The sequence below is a fragment of the Bos javanicus genome, chromosome 2 (assembly GCF_032452875.1).
Source record: "Bos javanicus breed banteng chromosome 2, ARS-OSU_banteng_1.0, whole genome shotgun sequence".
Lineage (NCBI taxonomy): Eukaryota > Metazoa > Chordata > Mammalia > Artiodactyla > Bovidae > Bos > Bos javanicus.
In genome coordinates this window covers 111214204-111235483 of record NC_083869.1, presented here as the reverse complement: position 1 = coordinate 111235483, position 21280 = coordinate 111214204, and the positions used below count along the sequence as shown (strand labels likewise).

At 38.7% G+C, this 21280-nt stretch overlaps 1 protein-coding gene across 1 annotated transcript in view; it reads right to left on the bottom strand.

Annotated features, from left to right (window-relative positions):
* The window catches only part of ACSL3 (acyl-CoA synthetase long chain family member 3), a 74913-nt gene that overhangs the window by 8885 nt on the left and 44748 nt on the right, over positions 1-21280 (bottom strand). The window contains exons 3-12 of the mRNA XM_061386411.1: positions 13697-13874; positions 12430-12539; positions 11440-11578; positions 9688-9838; positions 8395-8518; positions 7587-7658; positions 5602-5741; positions 3537-3709; positions 1844-1918; positions 555-746 (exon numbers count right to left, since the gene is read on the bottom strand). Of these exons, the coding sequence (XP_061242395.1) occupies positions 555-746; positions 1844-1918; positions 3537-3709; positions 5602-5741; positions 7587-7658; positions 8395-8518; positions 9688-9838; positions 11440-11578; positions 12430-12539; positions 13697-13874 (1354 nt within the window). The remainder of the gene's footprint in view (positions 1-554; positions 747-1843; positions 1919-3536; positions 3710-5601; positions 5742-7586; positions 7659-8394; positions 8519-9687; positions 9839-11439; positions 11579-12429; positions 12540-13696; positions 13875-21280) is intronic.

Here is a 21280-nt window from a genome sequence, read left to right as displayed (position 1 = left end):
TTCAGACAGGCAAGAGTCTTGCCCAATAACCTCTACATACACAGAAATGATGGCTTCCCAGGTAGCTCAGCTGGTAAAGAATCCGCCTGCAATGCAGGAGACCGCAGTTTGATTCCTAAGTTGAGAAGATCCCCCAGAGGAGGGCATGGCAACCCACTCCAGTATTCTTGCCTGGAGAATCCCCATGGACAGAGGAGCCCAGTGGGCTACAGTCCATGGGGTCGCAAAGGGTTGGACATGACTGAGCAACTAAGCACAGCACACAAAAATGAATACTCCCTACTAAGAATTCAACTCTTTAAGGGTTATCTAGTAGTAATTAAAAATACCACTTCTGAACAGACCTTAAGGCCTCATAACATGTCAAGCCTTATAAATTCCATACAGTCCCTCTTGTGCATTTTTACACTCCAGGGCTGATACAGAGACCATACCAACATTACAGAAAGATGAAATCTTACACTATTAAACAACTTCTCTAAATATACAATCTCTTTTTTGAAAAGACACTACAGGAACATCTACTTAAAGAGAAACAGTATCAGCTGGCTCACCAATGATCTTCAAACAACCATCAGGGTCAAACTCCCCAATGTCTCCAGTACAGAGCCACCTCTGTCCATTTTCATCTTCAAAAAAATCAGCTTTTGTTTTCGCTTCATTTTTGTAGTACCCCATTGTCACATTTTGGCCACCAATAAGAATCTCACCCCTGGGATGTGGTTTATCGGTATTAAAGTATCCACCTAATAAACAGAATAATTTAGAGTTAATTGAATAATTAATTAATTATTATTAACTAAATCATTATTAACTAAAAAATAGTTAATTAATTCCTCACACATCAGGTGAATATTTGAAACTGCTAGTTTCCAAATAGAGACATCTGATTTTGATCCAATTAGGGTTTCTCAAAGTAAGGCAGACACTATGAACAAAATTCATCATTAAATCTAGCTACAAATTTTCAGTTACTTAACCATAAGCACTTCTGCTTTCAAACTACTATTCCGAGAAAAAAAATAAACGCAAAAACCCAACATCTAGTGTATAAAACAGTTACATATGTACTATGCAGGTCAGTTCCTTTAAGGATTCTGTAGAGATGCTTAAATATCATACTAATTAACTGATAAAAGTGCTAAATTGTGCATTTTGAGAATCAATCTCAGTATAAAGTCAAACTAGCATACATTTAGAGGATTTATTCCTTACAGATAACTTCAGAATAGTTCCAAGCTTATGAAACATTTTCACTAGTTTTGCTAAAAGACAGCTGAAAAGTGACACCCAAGGCTTAGAATCTCTTTGTATAAAAGAAAAGTGTATCCAAACAAACCAGAAATAATATGCACATGTTAATAGGATCAAATATTTTAAAAATGACTAGTATTTAAACAGAATGAGCAAGACAATTTTACGTAATTATAGTAAAAATTTCCTTCTGATAATTTTGGGTTGAAGCCATCAAAGAAGAGAAAGAAAAAAGAAAAGAATAGGTAAAAATCTTCCATTTCACAGAATGAATTTTGCGATTTTGTTTCTATAAAATATGATCATTTGCAATTTATGGGCATTATTCATTTAATACATCTTCAAATTTTCCCCATAATTCTTACTTGCATTTATGTAATAAAACAAGCAAAAAAAAACACAATTCTTCAAAATCATCTCTGAAACAAGCATAATAAATTCACTCACAGCTCTAGATAAAAATATTTCTATTTACAAAAGACAAAAGTAAGCACTTATGGGTGATTTTATATTCTAAAATAAGGAAGAAAATGAAGTACAATTCTAATACTATACAAATTAATGCTCTGGGGTTAAAACAGGTTATTACCTTCCTCCCAGTTCTTTAATTTGATTTCACAGCAAACTAATGGTGCTCCCACTCGGCCAGTATTGTAGTCCCACACTATGACGTAAATGAAAAAAAGTATTTGATTATGGTAGTTAATAAATTGCTTCATTTTTTTTTAATTACAAAGATTTATCCCAAAGCTTAGATATCCCCAGAGAACCTTTACAAGCAGAAGTAGCACAGTGGTGAACCAGGCTGTGTAGCCCACACTGAGGTGTTTTGTTTCTTTAATCTTAAGTGGTTATAAACAAGACACTTTACAGAAGAGTACAGAATCTCCAAGAGCCGTGGGTCCACATTTCCAGCACAGCAACAACTATAGCCCCTAACAGACAGGACAGGCCTGCTCCAATTTTCCCAGATTCCATACCATCACATTTTCATACACCCACTAAGTAGCTGCTTGGTTCATGACTCTGCCTTCCCTGTTTTTAAGGATGAAAGAGTACAATGGTTTACAGCTATTCCACTTTCTTACTCGACTTAACACAGCTTTGCAGGACAAATAACCTCTCCAGTCTTCAAAGTGAGACCTCTGAAGCTCCCCTCACCTCAGCTTACGCTACCATACCCTATTTAAACTCATACAGTAAGAGTTCAGAGGCCAGGCTGGAGGTTCAGACTGTTCACTTTCAAAGATCTGGGGCAAGACTTCACCACTATTATGAATTACTACTGCATTAGGTTTCCTTTTCAAGGACCATTCAAATATCAGAAATAAAAGTTTGATACATGATACTTTACAGATTTATTTACAACATAAACCATCACTGCTTAATCGCACAACCAATGGAAACCTTAAAAATCAAAGAAATTACAGCTCCTTGGGAACTGAACGTGCATGTTTTTAAGAATGCTTGTGTGTTTTCTGCAAACCAAGACTTACAAGCAGCTTCCAAAAATATGAAAATGATAGAGGACATAACAGAAAACTGGAAAACATGGAAGTAGTGCAGGATAAACCTGGCATAAGAATGGTACACAAAATCACTTAGGGCAAAGAAAGGAACATGAATAAGGTTTAGTGTCTACAAATATCTAGAGAAAACAAAGGAGAAGCATAATTTTTTCTTGGACTTGAAAACAAAGTAACTTTCCTCTATAAAAGAGCACAAGGGGCACTAGAGAGTCACCTGGGAACCACCTGGGTGATGGACCAGTCACCTAAACTCGTCACCATGATAAACTCTGGGAATTAGATTCTCCAGACTAAAATTAGATTCTCTAGTTTCTCATTGCACTTATTTTAACACAGACCACTCACCTCAATAAACATTTCTGAATTTGACCCTTTTATAAACCTAAACAAACACACTAATTTTTCTACATAAAAAGAAATTTAATAACTGATATAAGATCATATATGCATACAATACAGCTAATGCTTGTTACTTAACCTTCTTTTCTAGAATGCTGCTGCTGCCATTAAATGCAAGTAGTTTTTAATACTACCTATCATAAGTTTAACATGAAAAACTCCTCTACATGAACTAGTGACATTCAGACATACCTAATACATTCTGAAAACTGATTTCAACAATCACAGTACTTGGGATTTACACAAATATTTTAACTGATTTTCTATATATTTGCAAACAACAACCCATACCAAAAGGGCCAGGAGTTGTACCCCAGCCTCTGTTATAGGCACCACTCTTCAGACAACACTAACCTTCTGTAATTGTTCCAGCCCCACAAGATTCAGTGAGTCCATACCCCTGACCAACAGGACAGCAAAAACAGATGTTCATGAATCGCTGTGTGGTTGCAGAAAGTGGAGCACCTCCACACAACAGAAGTCGAATATTTCCACCTAGCAAGCCTCGAACTTTCCGGAAAATAAAGCTAAAAAAAAAAAATCCAATCACAGAATTTTAAAGCTGAATGGGATTTTCCAAATCATTTAGACTAATCTCCCAATTTTGATATATAGGAACACCTCGAAGATAATTTAGGGTTTGGTTCCAGACCATAGCAATAGAGAGACAATCACAATAAAGCAAGTCACTTCAATTTTGGTATCTTGGTACATACAAAAATTATGTTTATACTATACTGTGGTTTATTAACTGTGCAACAGCAGTATGTATAAACAGCAATGCATACCTTAATTAAGAAATACTTTATTCTTGGCAAATGCTAACCACCTGACAATAGAGGGTCGCCACAAACCTTCCATTTGTTTAAAAAGAAAATCACAGTTACTTGTGAAATACAATAAAGCAAAGCGCAACACAATGAGGTGTGCCTGTGAGACGTTGAGACCAAGTGATTTATCCAAAGTCACAAAGCCAATTTAAGAATTCTCTTGACGCACTATTTAAATCTAAATGTCTATCCAACCAAGTTTACTTGACCAAGAAAATGTGATTTTCTCTTAAGAACTGCAAGAAATATTAGAATTCAAAATTGCCAGGTTTAATTTTGTATAGTAACGGAAATCCTTTGCTTATGGCCAGAATAATTAGTTTTATATCATTATATAATACATATTAATACTGAATAACTTGACTGTATCTTCATGAAGTTTATTATTAAAAGCAAATTATTTTTTTGCTTTAGCTTATTTCATTAGAAATGTATACATATCTGTAAATAGCAATTTAGCTCTTTAGAATTTCACTAATTCAAAGTATCCGGTAAATTTAAAAAGGAAACAACTCTAATATCTAATTGAAATGCTTCTGAAAATACACTAAATAAAGAGACCGCTTACTACCTTGATGAAAAGAGGGGAAGGGTTTTGTCTGTATTTTAATAACTTTGAAAAAGGCAAAGATCAAAAGGCAACCATTTAAAATATGTGTGTATATAAATATATCTAATATATATGTGTATATATAAATATATATGTGTGTATATATAGTAGTGATAGTCACTTAGTCGTGTCTGACTCTTTGCAACCCCATGAACTGTGGCCTGCCAGGTTCCTCTGTCCATGGGATTTTCCAGGCAAGAATACTGGAGTGGATTGCCATTCCCTTCTTCAGAGGATCTTCCTGACCTAGGAATTGAACCCAGGTCTCCTGCATTGCAGGAAGATTCTTTACCATCTGAGCTACAGGAAAGTATACAAATACATATCTGTGTATATATAAATACATATATATATGCACATAAACATATGTGCACATATATATATTATGTGTGTGTATAAATACGTATGTATTATATATACATATATGTATATATATGTGCACATATATTATATGTGTGTATAAATACATATGTATTACATAAATACATATATGTATATATATAAAATAGGTTTACAAAGCAGTTATGTACAAAGCAGAGATTAGTAAAAGGCAGGAAAAAATTATAAAGCTTTAAATGTGACACATTTGAAAACTATTAATATCCCCATAAAAAGTAATTTGAATGTCATCATACTGTTATTTTCTAATTTCTCAACTACTTTACAGTTAAATATACTTATCCTATTAGTGCCATGGGGGGAGGGGTGGAATAGGTCACAAAACGTTTAATACCTGGTTGCCATTTTCTATTCCTATCAAAATAAATTTAAAAGCAAAGAGAAACTACTTCTCAAAATAATTAAAATCATGTAAGTGGCCACCAAAGATATAAACACACTATTAGTACAATAAAATTTTTGGTGATATTTTTCAAATAACTGCTCATATTCTTATGCGAGATGGAATTTTTAGAGACCCTTAAGATAATTAATGTGAACAAATGATCAAATTATGACGGAGGAAGAGCCTTTTACGCACCTATCACACAGCGGAGTACTGTGCCCTTTTGAAATCTGTTCCATTTTGTAATTATAGGCCAGAATAAACAGATTGCGTTGAAAACTGCTCATTTCATTCACTTTATTCATGACATTTTTGTAGATTCGATCCATGATTTCCTAAAAATATACAAATGACTTAATATAGTCAATAATGCTCTCAGCTACCTTATTTAAAAGCTTAACATGAGATTACTATTTCCATTAAGAGAGACATTTTAAAAGAGACATTCTGTCAATAATAAACTTTTAAAATAGAGCCACACTTTGTTTAAAAATGAGATTTCAGTAAAAGCAATTTTTAATAGATGTTTAGCAGTAGTAAAGAAAGGGGAAATATTAAAAACCTTAGGGCAGTAATATGCCACCACTGATTCTTTACACTGCTTTGTTTATTTATCTTACTTGTGTGTGTACTCAGCTGTGTCCAGCTCTTTGCAACCCCGTGGACTGCAGCCTGCCAGGCTCCTCTGTCCATGGGACTCTCCAGGCAAGAATACTGGAGTGGGTTGCCATTTCCTTCTCCAGGTTATCTTACTTATTCTGAGCTAAAAACTAAACTCACTAAATAAATGAACATCTATATGAAACGACTTTTTAAATTCTCCTAATTTTATCTTAGGAAGATATGAAGTACTACATTCTTGGCTCACAAAAACCATGGGGTTATTTTGCTTGCTGGTTTTGATTTTTAATGCTGCACCCAGGAAAAAATTTCCTTGCCTGAACTGTATTTTGCTTGCTACTGCTATTACTATGACATACACTTTACTGACTTGAAATAGTTTCTCTCCACAATTTTATACTATATTTAATATTCATATGAATCAAAAATTTAAAGAAAGATATTATTAAGGAAACTACATACCTACTGAAACTTCAAAACTACTGATCATTTATATTTGCCTTTAGAAAAACTACATAATAATGTGAACATTATTATGTGAACATTTGGTGTGTGCAGCAGTTCAGTCGTGTCCTCCCTTTGCAACCCTTTGGACTGCAGCCTGCCAGGCTCCTCTGTCCATGGAATTCTCCAGGCAAGAATACTGGAGTGGGCTGCCATTTTCCTCTCCAGGGGATCTTTCTAACACAGGGATAAAACCAGTGTCTCTTGCGTCTCTTGCACTGGCAGGCGGATTCTTTACCAGCTGAGCAATCCGGAACATTTGGTATCCAGTTAAAATTCAAACAAAATCATAAAGTCTAATGTAAAATGTACATTAGGGGCACAGAGAATCACTATCGCCCCATTTCTATTGGTCTCATTCCCAGGCCTCTCCCTATGCCTGACACGAAATTAAGATGCATAGTGCTTCTCTGTCAGTCATCCAGTTGTGCCCAACTCTTTGCAACCTCATGGCTGCAGCCTGCCAGGCTCCTCCGTCCATGGGATTTTCCAAGCAAGAATACTGGAGTGGGTTGCCATTTCCTTCTCTAGGGGATCTTCCCAACCCAGGGATGGAATCCAGGTCTCCCACATGGCAGGCAGACTTTACCATCTGAGCCATCACAGAGATTCTCGGACAATTCAAAGTGGCACCAACTTCTCTGTCACTTTTTTCTGGTGTCTAGGCCAGACTCTCCCTAAGGGACTCAGGAGGTGTGATTTGCTTAGGAGGAGATGATCTCCAACCTTTCCTCCTATCTCCTGCTGGGCTTCAGGTCTCTACTAACAGCAAACAGATATCACAAAACTGATTTGAGCAAGCAGCTCTTTAAGGAAAGGAATTGATAATATCATATGGAAGCTGAAACTACTATTAAGTTGACTGCTTAATAAACAAGATGAAAAAGATAAAACATGACCAAATAAATACTTCAGAGCTCAAGATAACATAGGTAACAAATAAGGAGTAAATCCTACATAAACTACCTTGTCAACAATGTCTTTTCCACTAGCAGTTACATTCTGGAGATGCTTTTTTTTTTAGCACTCAATATTGATTAATGGTCAATTCTTACCGGGACAGCTGCCATCAGTGTTGGTTTCAACATGGATGTATCTCCTTTGCTTCCTTTTTTTATTTTTGAAGACTACAAAGAGAAAACAGGTTTACATAAAGTGATCATTATTTTAAAAATTCAATGAAACACTTAAAAAATATATTTCAAAATTCTGTAATTTTAATCTGTGATGTGACATGAAAGTCGCTCAGTCGGGTCCAACTCTTTGTGACCCCGTGGACTATACAGTCCGTGGAATTCTCCAGGCCAGAATAGTGGAGTGGGTAGCCTTTTCCTTCTCCAGGGAATCTTCCTAACTCAGGGATCGAACCCAGGTCTCCCACATTGCAGGCAGATTCTTTACCAGCTGAGCCACAAGGGAAGCCCATTTTAATCCACTCATATTCTAAATAGACCTTAAAAGGCAAGTTCTTTTGAAATGATTAACTGTTATCCTTATAGTATACTGTCATACTGAATGAAAATTGTGTTAAAGATCATTATGGTTTCTTAGTATCTCAAGGAGAAGGCAATGGCAACCCACTCCAGTACTCTTGCCTGGAAAATCCCATGGATGGAGGAGCCTGGTAGGCTGCAGTCCATGGGGTCACTAAGAGTCAGACACAACCAAGCGACTTCACTTTCACTTTTCACTTTCATGCACTGGAGAAGGAAATGGCAACCCACTCCAGTGTTCTTGACTGGACAATCCCAGGGGCAGGGGAGCCTGGTGGGCTGCCGTCTATGGGGTCGCACAGAGTTGGACATGACTGAAGCGACTTAGCAGCAGCAGCAGCAGTATCTCAAATCACAGAAATTCCTTTACCTGATCTGCTAAAGTCTGTGGTGAAGAGTAGCCAATGCGGCATCCATGGGAGAGACAGACAAGCTCAGCACTTAATTCTAAGACGTGGGCCAGAGGCAAATATCCAATGTAAACATCTTTCTCCCTAGAAGAAAAGGAAGATGCAAGAAGCAACAGTCAGGTGCTGTTTCTGTGAAAAGTGACTCCAGCGGGAGCAGCTTTAAAAGGCAATGGGAGGACCCTCTGGGCTCCATGCATGCACGTGTGTGTATGACAGACCCTGGGGGTGTCAGGAGAAAAGCATTACGATACAGCTCCATCTGAAGCTGAGGAGGCAGACAAACAAGAAGTGGCTCCGTTTCCAGTCCTCCTGGAAGGTGCTCCCTAACTGAGCGCTGCACAAGCAAAGCTCTACAGCAGAAGAGATCAGGACTCGGAGTGGGTAAAAATATGAGGGATTCTGAAGCACAGAAGAAATCCCCCAAGGAGGGATTTGACAACTAATGGGATATCAAAAAGGACCGTTCAAAGAGAATCCACAATTGCCTGCCAGGAATCTCAGGAAGAGATTCTTGTTCTGAAAGTTAAATTATACATTATATAACAAAATGTATATGTATACATGTGCATATTATTTCAAGAACTGTTCTCATTCTCAAAATATGAAGGGCAACTTCCTAGAAGGAACTAGTTGCTCTTAATTTTTTTCCTGAAAGTTTTGCATACGTAAGAGATTTCTATCTGCATCCCCAAATTCAATTCCACAGTAACATGTGGGTATTTATAATTGTTACACTTAAAGGCAACAAAAATACCCAACTGCTGTACAAGATCAGTCATCACAATACTGATTCCATCTCTGGGAATGTTATCCTTGCTTCCCTAAAACTCTCTCCCGTCTGGCTTCCTCACTGATCTCTTTCACATTCCAGGAGACCCACTCTCCCCTTGCTACTACTCAACTGTGTCTTAAAAGGAAAAATCAGAGACTGAATACAGAAGCTCAATAAATACTTAGTGGATATATTATCTGTTCACTTGAATTATAATATTAAGGTATAAAAATGACTATGACGGTAATAATATGAACTGATTAAAATATTTAAGACATTTAAATCAGGTCAAGTCTGCACTTTTAAAGTAAAAAGTAAATATTAACAATGATACCTTTTAAATCCCACAACTATAATTATTTTGTAATTTTGATGTCTCTTTTGAAGAAATGCCTAACTGTAAACAGACTCTGAAGGACTAATTTGATCATATACTAAGAAATGACATAAATGTAAATAATTAACGTAAATAATAACATACCCGAGTTCTGGAATCCTTTCCGCCATCCCAGTTATACCAGCAATAATGTTACTATGAGAGATCATGACCCCCTTTGGAATTCCTGTGGATCCACTTGTGTACATGATTACTGCAATATCTGAGGGCGCTGGTTTGCTAAGGGGTTTGTTTTCTGCATTAGAGAAGACACATACTCCTGAGAAATTTAGCTATGTCACCAATTTTTTTATAATCATTTGTTAACTCAACAACTACTAACTGTACTCACACAAAGGCTGATAAAATAGATCAAGTCCCTGCACATGAGACATAGTCTACTTGGATAGATGTACACAAATCTATAATTTATAAGAGTTATGAAGAAAAATAAAGCAAGACCAGGTGAGAAAATGTTAGGAAAAGTGGCAGGAAACGAAGGTGAAGTAACTGCCAGGACCCCATCGTGCAGAGTCTCCAAGGTCAGGCCCACGACTCTGGATATCACACTGCGTGGAAAGCAACATCACTTTGAACAGGGGCTTGTCCGCAACAAGGATCACGTTAGCTACTGTGTGGCTACCTAACTTAAAAAGGAAACAACAGAGGGAGAGAGACAAAAGGCTATGCCAGTGATTCAACTAAGAAATTAGACCAGGGTACCGAGGCATTTGCTAAAACTATTCTCTACTTCACAGTGTGAAGCTAACATGGCTACACTCAGAATTCTCCCCGCTTTGGCACAGGCCCAGGAACAGCAGCCAGCATCCCAGACAGGTGACACAGTAGAAAGACAAAGAGAAGTATGTCACCGGCAGCACCACTCCTCTGCCTGAATTAATCTTGGAACTACCCTAAACGTGGTCTTCTCAGTAAACAGGGAAAACATTTTAAACTTGTTCCCAAGAGCACCCTTGCTCTCGTACCTGTCAAGATGTACTTCTTGACAACTGTTATTACTCAAGTTCTTGCTTCCTAACCTGCCATTCACTCCTCTGTCCCATGGTACCATTCTCCACTGCCACCATTTTCTAGAAACTGTTCTCTGAAGCGACTCTGGCTAAGAAGTCCAATGGTGCTCTTGCAGTCCCTGCGTCACTGGGCTCCTCCAGTGCACCTGGTCCTACAAAAGACTCCCGCCTTCTGAGAGGCTCCTTCACTCGACCCCCATGAGTCACACACCACTGATCTCTTCCTTCTTCTTCGGCCAATTCGTGGTGGCCTTTGAAGGTACCTTTCTCTATGGGTGTCACCTACTCCCTTGGCTTTAATTAAAACCTGTTCTCAGCTTCTAAATCGTTTAACTCCAAACTCCAGCATACTAGACTTGAACACACCACTGCCCACTACAAAGCTGTATGTGAATTTAGTGCACCTAAATTCAACATGCACAGAATTAACCTCAGCATAACCCTGTTTCCAAGCCGAGTGAAGTATAGTCCCACCATCCTAACAGCTTTTGTGAAATCCTACAAGTTTAATGACATTATTTCTAAAACTAACTTTAAACCATCTAAAAAGGAGAACAGGAAAACTGTATCATGGAAAAAAGTATTTTAAATTAATTTCAAATAAATACTACTTTTAGAACATTCATAAATTAATGTTTGTATTTTTCCTTAAGTTTTTTTTTAAAGAGTAGAAGATGGTATACTTAGGGTGACCTTTCTTCCCAAAGTGATGATCTAGAAAACCAGTTTATCACTTGATCTAACTTTAGAATCAGATACCTGGATCACATCTAGAGAACACAGTCACTGCAGAACACACACAAGGAAGCAAGGACCCGCCACGTACCCATGCTGGCCTTGGCTCCCAGAGCCCGCACGGCCGCCATGGTGTGCACGATGACGCCCTTGGGGAACTCAGACCAGGTCGGCGGCTTTCCATCTACAGTGATGATGTGCCGCAGGCGAGGGACCAGAGAAACAATGTCCTGGAAACACACAAGGATCCACTGCAGTTTTCTCTGAACATGAGTGAACGTGTGTGCGTGCTCAGTCGTGTCCAACTCTGCAACCCCATGGACTACAGCCCACCAGGCTCCTCTGTCCATGGGATTATCCCAGCCAGAATACTAGAGTAGCTTGTCATTTCCTACTCCTGGGGATCTTCCCATGCAGGGATCGAACCCGCACCTCCTGCACTGGCAGGTGGAGGCTTTACCACTGCGCCACCTGGGAAGCATATTCTTCATTACTCTATATTAACGAGCGTGGCAAATAATCCAGGGCACAAGAAAAGTAGTTTACCATGTTTCAAATTGTTAATTTCTTGCCTCAAAAAAGCAAGGGTGAAGTGTACTGGCATGACTACCCCTTTTTTCGGATGGACAACTATTGGTTTGAAATATATGTTACTGCTTTATAATATTAGATTTACTGTGTATACCTGTTCTTTGGTATAATTTTAATCAATAAAGTTAATTCCTTGCAAAAATGGGCATATAAACACATACTGCCTGAACTACAGGGTAGCCAAATGTTCCCCATGCTTTAAGAGGCAAATAAAGATATAGGGAGAGAGGAAGGGAATACTCTTATAAACTTGTTTAAAAAAGGGGAGTGGGGGGATCAGATATTATTGTTTTCATAGAGTTCAGAAACTAAAATTCCTTTCTCTTGTAGTTTCGTAAAGTCATTAACTTTCCTTTAAAAAGTTCTGAAACTTGTACTCAATGCTTCAGAATAAGTGAATTACTAGTTTAAAAATAACGCTTAGAATTAAAAATTTATTGAACATAGACTTGAAAATAGATGAGCACAAGGTAGAAAAGCTAGTTCTCACCTTCAATTTTGTCTGCAAGAGTTCTTTACTAGTAATGATGTTGGTCACCTCTGTTTCATTTAATCCATGAACAATTGCTGGACCCCCTAGAGTAGCATACAGCGTAACAACTACAGGGAAAAGAAAGGGCAAGTCAAATACTTGACATTTCATAGAAGCACCAAGTGCAATTAAATAAAGCCTCTGACCACTGACGGAACATCTAAACCCTAAAATGTTAGATCCATAATTTGTGGTCTAATTGTGCTGTGTTATTCTAAATCATTTTAATATATTAACATGACTCCTACTCACTCTTCTATAATTCCCCCACAAAATTTCAACATTTTAAAATTTTTTTGTTTTCTTTCACCTACAGATGCTACTCTGAAACTGTGATGTTGAAAGGAATTATATTTGACTTGTAAAATGTCAAAGTCATAGATGTTAACTATTTGATACCAAAATATAAAAAATATACCAATAAGACACTGAATGTCATATTTAAGATATTATTTCTTTAAAAAATAGCACCTAATGAGTGGTAATACTACTTATTCTAAAGTAGAAAAATTTTAAGAAAAATAGTCTTAGAAATGTCAAAATTAAATAATAATGAGAAGTTAAACAAAGTCACTTTAAGAGATAATTTAAAGCTTCTTAAAAGAAACATACTATAAACCCAAACCTATGAAAACAAAAAGGTATACCAGTTTAAAAACAAAATACAGTGGAGGCATTTACAAAAAGAAATTTGATGATAAAAAGTATCCTTTCCATTTCATCTGAAGTATAAAACAATGTCCATGTTTAATACCACAACTGACACCATAACCTCTGAACGAAACTTCTCAGACGACCTCACAGGCATCACAACTTCCACAAGTCGTCTTATATTTATACAACATAAAAAGTCTCTATCGTTTAACTAGCAGCTAGGTTTGAGTGTTGGAAGTGCTTTAGAGGCCAGCTGTCAACTGTAAAAATGGCCTAACAAGATGACACTAACTTTAAAGGACAATTCTGAGAAGGGGTAGCAGAGCAATGACCCACAGGTGTAGATTTAGTTCCCCAGACCCACAAAGTCCCCTCAGAATAGGTTCAAGTCCTCTTACTACACGGGTAATTTGTTCCACAACTGAACAAACCAGTATGTCTTAAATTGTAACAAAGGTTAAAATTAACATCAGAATTTTATCCCGGGAGGAAATACTTATCATAAATAGTAAGTATCATCTCTCCCACAACACCAGGTCCATGCTTCGAGAAGGTAAGGAAGCCCACGTACGCTGAAAATTATACATGAAGCAGGCCTGTGCAGCAACCATCCACTCTGCCCTGGTCTCACAGAAGATGGCGATGTTGGTCTTGGGCTTCTGACCCAGCATCTGTAAGCCGTTTCCAAAATTAAAGGCTCTCACAAAGACATCTTCGTAGGAAAGCCAATTATAGCTTCCAAGAATAACCTGATAAAACAAACAAAAAAACACACAAAGAGCTTTCAATCATCAAAATATTAATCTCCAGAAGGATGCCAGGATGTGTTCCAAATTTCAACAGAAAGTTATGTCTGTATATAAACTATTTTGTTCTAACAAAAAGCTAGAAAGCAAGTTTCAAGGGAAAACTCTATTTTGAAAATTAGCTATTTTGTGGTATCTTCTATGACAACTTAAAATTTTCTGCTAAATTTTTATCATTTGGGCAATTGTTTTTCTTTTAAAAATAACTTCTACTACTTAAGAATTATTGGATTTCAATATCAGATAGTACAATATGATTCACAAACAGACACTGGCCAGACCCAAGCTAACAGAAATGTTCATGGCCATTCAATTTGAACTGCTGTAACTAATTCTGGATACACAAAGTACTGATAGACAAGTCTCCACTGATACAGCCAGGTGGGGTGTAGCTACACTAGTCACCAAAGTCCCTCTGTAGAATACTCACTGGCTCAGCAGGGCTTTCAACATTTCACTTGTGCAGGTAACATCAAGTCTTATCTTAGTAGCAATCCCCTTTCAAGTGTCTAGGAATTTTCTCCAACTTAGATCAAACCATAAATCCTTAATTTTACACAGATTAGACAGAAAGCTATTCTTGCTGCAAAAATCTATTGACAGTTCCCAAACATGCCTGTGTCATTAACATATGTCTCACACACCTTAAAACCATCTAACCATATTCATTTTCAAAAATGCATTTCGATAATAGAATTAAGCAGGTTGGATGAATATAAAAATGGAAAAATAGTTGAATACTGCCCTCTAGGGTCCAATTCCAAGTTGGACTTGAGAAATAAATTCTTACTTTAATGGATAAGGGGCTTCCCTTGTGGCTCAGCTAGTAAAGAATTCGCCTGCAATGCGGCAGACCTGGGTTTAATCCCTGGATTGGGAAGATCCCCTGGAAAAGGGAAAGGCTAACCACTCCAGTATTCTGGCCTGGAGAATTCCATAGACTGTATAGTCCATGGCAGAAAAACATCTACTTCTGCTTTGACTATGCCAAAGCCTTTGACTGTGTGGATCACAAGAAACTGTGGAAAATTCTTCAAGAGATAGTAATACCAGACCACCTGACCTGCCTCCTGAGAAATCTGTACACAGGTCAAGAAGCAACAATTAAAACTGGACATGGAACAACAGACTGGTTCCAAACCGGGTAAGGAGTACATCAAGGCTGTGTACTGTCACCTTGCTTATTTAACTTATATTCACAGTACATCATGAGAAATGCTGGACTGGATGGAGCACAAGTGGGAATCAAGATTGCCGGGAGAAATATCAATAACCTCAGATATGCAGATGACACCACCCTTATGGCAGAAAGTGAAGAAGAACTAAAGAGCCTCTTGAGGAAAGTGAAAGAGGAGAGTGAAAAAGTTGGCTTAAAGCTCAACATTCAGAAAACAAAGATCATGGCATCTGGTCCCATCACTTCATGGCAAATAGATGGGGAAACAATGGAAACAGTGAGAGACTGTTTTTAGGAGGCTCCAAAATCACTGCAGATGGTGACTGCAGCCATGAAATTAAAAGACGCTTGCTCCTTGGAAGAAAAGCTATGACCAACCTAGACAGCATATTAAAAAGCAGAGACATTACTTTACCAACAAAGGTCCGTCTAGTCAAAGCTATGGTTTTTCCAGTAGTCATGTATGGATGTGAGAGTTGGACTATAAAGAAAGCTCTATAAAGAGCACTGAAGAATTGATGCTTTTGAACTGTGGTGTTGGAGAAGGCAATTGAGAGTCCCTTGGACTGCAAGGAGATCCAACCAGTTCATCCTAAAGGAAATCAGTCCTGAATGTTCATTGGAAGGATGGATGCTGAAGCTGAAACTCCAATACTTACTTTGGCCACCTGATGCGAAGAACTGACTTGCTGGAAAAGATTCTGATGCTGGGAAAGATCAAGGGCAGGAGGAGAACGGGACAACAGAGGATGAGATGGTTGGATGGCATCACTGATGCAATAGACTTGAGTTTGAGTAGGCTCTGGCAGTTAATGATGGACAGGGAAGCCTGGCATGCTGCAGTCCATGGGGTTGCAAAGAGTCAGACACAACTGAGCGACTGAACTGAACTTGATGGTTAAGGCAACTGAAATTAAGATACTTGTTTAACTTAGTAGTCCCAAACTCTCACTGCACCCTCCCCCCACAAAATGCTCAGCACATGGAGCTCCAATGACTTCAAAAGGAGCTCTGTGGGGGTGAGAAAGCAGATGAGAATTTGGCCAAAACGTGTAGGATTACAATTTTTAAGAATTTCACACTCCAAAGATAAGCCTATGAGCTACCTCCTAGATTCTAGAATCTAAATGAGTTTCATAAGTTTCAGAGAATATATGTGCTCTGAAAAAGCACTAGATATATAACCCAAATATATAAACTCAAAAGACGCTGCAAAGAAATCAAGCTAAGAGTTTAATTCAAGTGTAAGGGAATTCTGAATTTAATTCTTTAAACCACTGAATTTTCTAGGAGTGATCTTTCCCATAAAGATTATATTTAAGGGACTCCCTACACTGTAATTTTATCTAATTTCTGCTAGAAAAGGCTTCTGATCCTAACTTGGTCCCTATGGTTAATCCAACCTGGAGATTAAATTATTCTATTCCCTGTCTATACTGTTGAACACTGCTGAAGAATACCAAACTTTTAAAATCCAGGATCACACATCTCACCATCCAGCAATCCTACTGCGCTTCCTTGGCATATTCATTTTCTCACCCTATCTGAAACCTCTCTCCTCAAATGTCCTCCACTCTTTCTCTCTCCCTTCTCCATTTCTACCTGATGACACTACCTCACACTCCACTGAGAAATTAGAAATTAAACAGAAACTCCCTTGCTTTCCTACCACCAAGCTCAATACCATACATGTACACACACGGTCTGCAGTCCCCAGGGCATGACAGTGGCTGAAGTGTCCCTGAAGGAAATCCAACTCACTAGGACTTTGAAGAGCTTCCTAAATTGCCATCTCTAGTCCTAACTCGTACTTGGGTACCCAACCTACTTTTTCAGTTGATTATTCATCTAAGGATGACTTTAACTGATACTCCCCTCAAAACAGACACTTCCTCCATCTTGCCCTGTCATCCTAGCCCATCTCTCCTGAACTAATGAATGCTGACTGGCCAACTTCCACTCTTCTTCCTCTTTAGCCCCTTCTCCCTACAGTAGTGAGTTTTTAAAAACATAAATCCACGTACTGCCCTGCAAGTGTTCTGCCTTTCCAGTAGGAATGGGATCAGAACACCACACTCTGCCTTACAAAGTCCTAAGGGCCCTAGACTTTGGCAGTGTCCCTGGGGCCATCTCAAACCCTCTGTCCTGACTCACTGCCTATAAATACAACTTTGTCCTTTCTGTCCTTCAAAGAGGCAGCGCGGGAACCAGGATGAGGGAAGACAGGTGCTTAGGACACAAAATTTAAGGAGGCACTCAGTCTCCGGTCTGAGCGCCATTATGAACTCTGCACCCTCATGCTTCACCCAGCTGGGTTGGTTCCTACTTCAGAGCCACTGCACCATCCTGTCCCCCTGCAGAGAGGGTTCCTACCAGATCTTCACAAAGCTAGCGCCTCCGTGTCCTTCAGGCCTCCACTAGGCCATCACTGACTCGAGAGGCTACCCCTGATCTCCAATCAGCTTTCTTTCTTTACAATTAAATCTGTTACCTTCTTACTTATCATCTCTCTTCCTCCCATAGAAACGTAGGATCCAGAGAAGAGTAACCTGTGTGTCTTGCTCAGGAAGTGTCTTCCAGTGCCTAGGCCACTATTAGCACATAGCAGGCACCCAGCAATTATTTGCTAAATGTGTGGAAAGAACTGGTGCAACCCAACAACTTCAGTTCACTCTGGGCCTCAGAGTCTTCCACCTCTCCTCCAGAAGACTCATTTTCTAAAAGATTTCTTTTTTAAAAAGTCTATATGCACCTGATCATTTAACTTCCACGGCTTCTTTTGTTCTGATCATCCTTCAATCGCATACGTCCTGTGCTCCCACCTCAAATATTCTTTTCTGTGACCCACGAGACATAAACATGTCTGACTGTCCTGAGTCAGGAAAATACACAACTAGTGTACCACGGAGTCTGAGCAGTTTCTTCATCTGTAAACCTACTTGGGGGCTAAGGAATCCCTCCAGTCACTTTGCTCTCTCACATTTGATTGGCTGTATTCTTACTCTGTGACAGGTGTGACATACACACAAGTAAACATCAGTGCTATCACTCAAACTGTTGCTGCCAGGGCCACAGAACTCAGGAATTTACTTTTGTTCAGGAACCTATGAAATTAGATACCTAGATTATGCTGATGAGGAAGGCCTCTTATCTCAAAAGAGGACTATAAAAATAAAATGGAGATAAGATACAGAACATGCTATAAAACAAATCACACAATACTTAACCAGTCAGGGCCCTGGAGAATGAGACAGTCTATAAAAATTAACTTTTCAGGTAGCTGAGTTTAACCTTTATCAGCATTAGAAGTTTTACTTTAACCATGCAGAATAGAGGTATTTCAAAAGTATATACTTCCTACCTTCAACAAAGTATACCTGGCTTCATTTTACATTTCTCTCTGCAAATGAGCATCATTCTAAAGAAATTATTGTGAGGGAGCCAGAGAGAGTGAAAATATTCAGTAGATCTGGACAGTTGGTGATAACCATGATGATAAGAAGGCAGCTAACCTCAACTAGTGTTTACTATGTGCTAGGTATACTGCAAGTAACACTCACAGGATTCTAAGATAGTTACTATTATTATCCCTATCTTACAGATGGGAATATTGAGATACTGAGGAAGTAAACATAATTTGCTCAAATCCCAAAGTTATTAAGTGACAGACTAGAATACGAATCCAGGCAGACTCACTCCAGAGTCTAAGCACTAAACCACACACTCCAATTGCACTACAAGAAGGAGTTGGGGTGTTACTGGGCAGGCGAGTCAGGTGGCCTGAATAACAAGTGTAAAAGGTCTGTGTTCGAATGGACTGTATTAATAGTAGAGGCAAGAGTGGAAGCAGAAGACTTGCTTAAAGGAAAGGAGGGGGTGGGGGGAGTGGAAAGAGCAGTAAGGAGGGAAATGAAAAAAGAATCAGACTCTTGGGTTTCACCTTGAGCCACCTGGTACACAGTAGAGCCTTTAATAAATGACAGGGTGAGGAGCTAGTGTGGAAAGGAAAACCAAGAGTTCTGGCTGGGGAGAGTATTAATATAATAACCAACCACAAATTCTGACCAAGAGATCAGCCATTATTTTTTATACAAATCAAGCATGTAAATATCCTAATAAGTTAAAAATAAAAGTCATACATGTGCAAACAGGATAAAAATGTGACTCAAGAATGAAATAACACAAAAGCAGGCACTAAGAGGGAAAAAAAGCTAAGTCAACTCCTAAGAACAGAAACAAGTATTTCTAGTATCTTTTTTGATCAATTCAGAAGGAGTAACAGTGAAACTTCTCTTTCTAAGCACTATGACTGCATGCTGCTGCTAAGTCACTTCAGTCGTGTCTGACTCTGTGCGACCCCATAGACGGCAGGCAGCCCACCAGGCTCCCCCGCCCCTGGGATTCTCCAGGCAAGAACACTGGAGTGGGGTGCCATTTCCTTCTCCAATGCATGAAAGTGAAAAGTGAAAGTGAAGTCGCTCAGACTCTTAGCAACCCCATGGACTGCAGCCTACCAGGCTCCTCCATCCATGGGATTTTCCAGGCAAGAGTACTGGAGTGGGGTGCCATTGCCTTCTCCAATTCCTTCTATTTTCTTCTAAGGTATGTAAAACATATAGGGAAAAAATGTAAAGTGTCTCTGGTAGTTAGATCACTAAATGTTTAAGCTGGTTTCATGTTTTCTGTTTCACTGTAAAAAAAATTTTTATTCTTTGCAACTGTTTTATTATAAGTGCATGTATTTCAAAACTGTTCCAGAAAATGATCACTTCATTATTAATTAATTTCAAAAAAACATCAGTACAAGCACTTGCTCCGGGAAGTCTGAAATCAGGAGCTACCAACACTGGTTCCACATGCTTCACTCAGCCACAGTTTTATAAAACCATAGGAGACTCAGAATGACAGCACAACAGTCCTGGACAAGCTTGCTGGGCCTCAGGAACACAGCAGCCTCTGCTCCTCTGCCTTCTGTTCTTGGTGAAGCTGACAGTATCAGCCTGCCCACACTACTGTGGTATGCCCACACTACCACGGGCACAACTGTAGCAGAACCATCACCACCACCTTTTCTCCCACTTACCTTCCCTTGGGAGCTCAAAAAACGGGTAAGATAAAATGAAAACAAAGCTTCAGAGTTCACAGATTTGAAATAAAGTTTTCAGTATCTTTGTTTCAACCATGCCAGATACATTCTAGGGTTAATCCCCAAAGCTCAGTCTCCCAAAACAGGGAGACAACTTTTGGATATTGCTCATCATTAGCTTTTTTTTCCAACATAAGATTATCTTCAAATATGGAAACTATTAAATGATGATACACTTCAGCAAAAATATTTCCCACTCTCAGTAAGAACTCTGAGCAAAGGCCACACTGCCTAAGCAACTCCACTCTTCCACTGAAGGGCAGGCTGTGAAAGGTCCCCTTCCCTCTATTCTTTCATAGCCAGCTCTGCTACAGCTGCAAGACAGTGGCTGTTAAGTAAGAAACCAAGGGGTGGGGGTGGGGAAGCCTAGTTTAAGACACAGTGGGGATACCCCTGTCCAGCGTGCAGACCAACAGAAACTGGAGTCTCGGCTAACCCACGGTATAGCACATCTTCTTGAGAAAGTTTAACAGAAAATATTTGCTTCATTTATGATACACAAAACCTACTTTCCCAATGAGTCTAATTTCAAATAAGAAGAAATATTACGTATTTTTTATATCAAAGTTTATATAAAGGCTTTTGGAAAAAGTTTGATGAATTACATGCAAATTTAATGGCAAATGTCAGTGTTAGGTAGACCCTCTAACAGTGATGTAGTAGAGACAGAAACGATTAACTGAAAATAGTTTTTCTTGACTTCTAACTTTTACTGGAGTTCAAATATTTCTCTGTTGAATAAACAATGAATACAAACGCACCAGGGTCAAGGAGGGAGGAAAAGAACCATGTAACACTCACATACATACATACAAACACACATGCAAAAACATGCACAGGGCATAAAAACTTTGCTTGTGACCACTGGGTTATCTGGCCACATTCAAGGAACAACTATGATAGCTCCAGGATTTTATTTTGTCCTAATTACACAGATAACTTGAATTAAGAAGAATTTCATATTCACCATATTTTTCTCCTTTTCAAATACTTGGGAACTAGTTTGCTGCTGTGAGTGCTGAATGA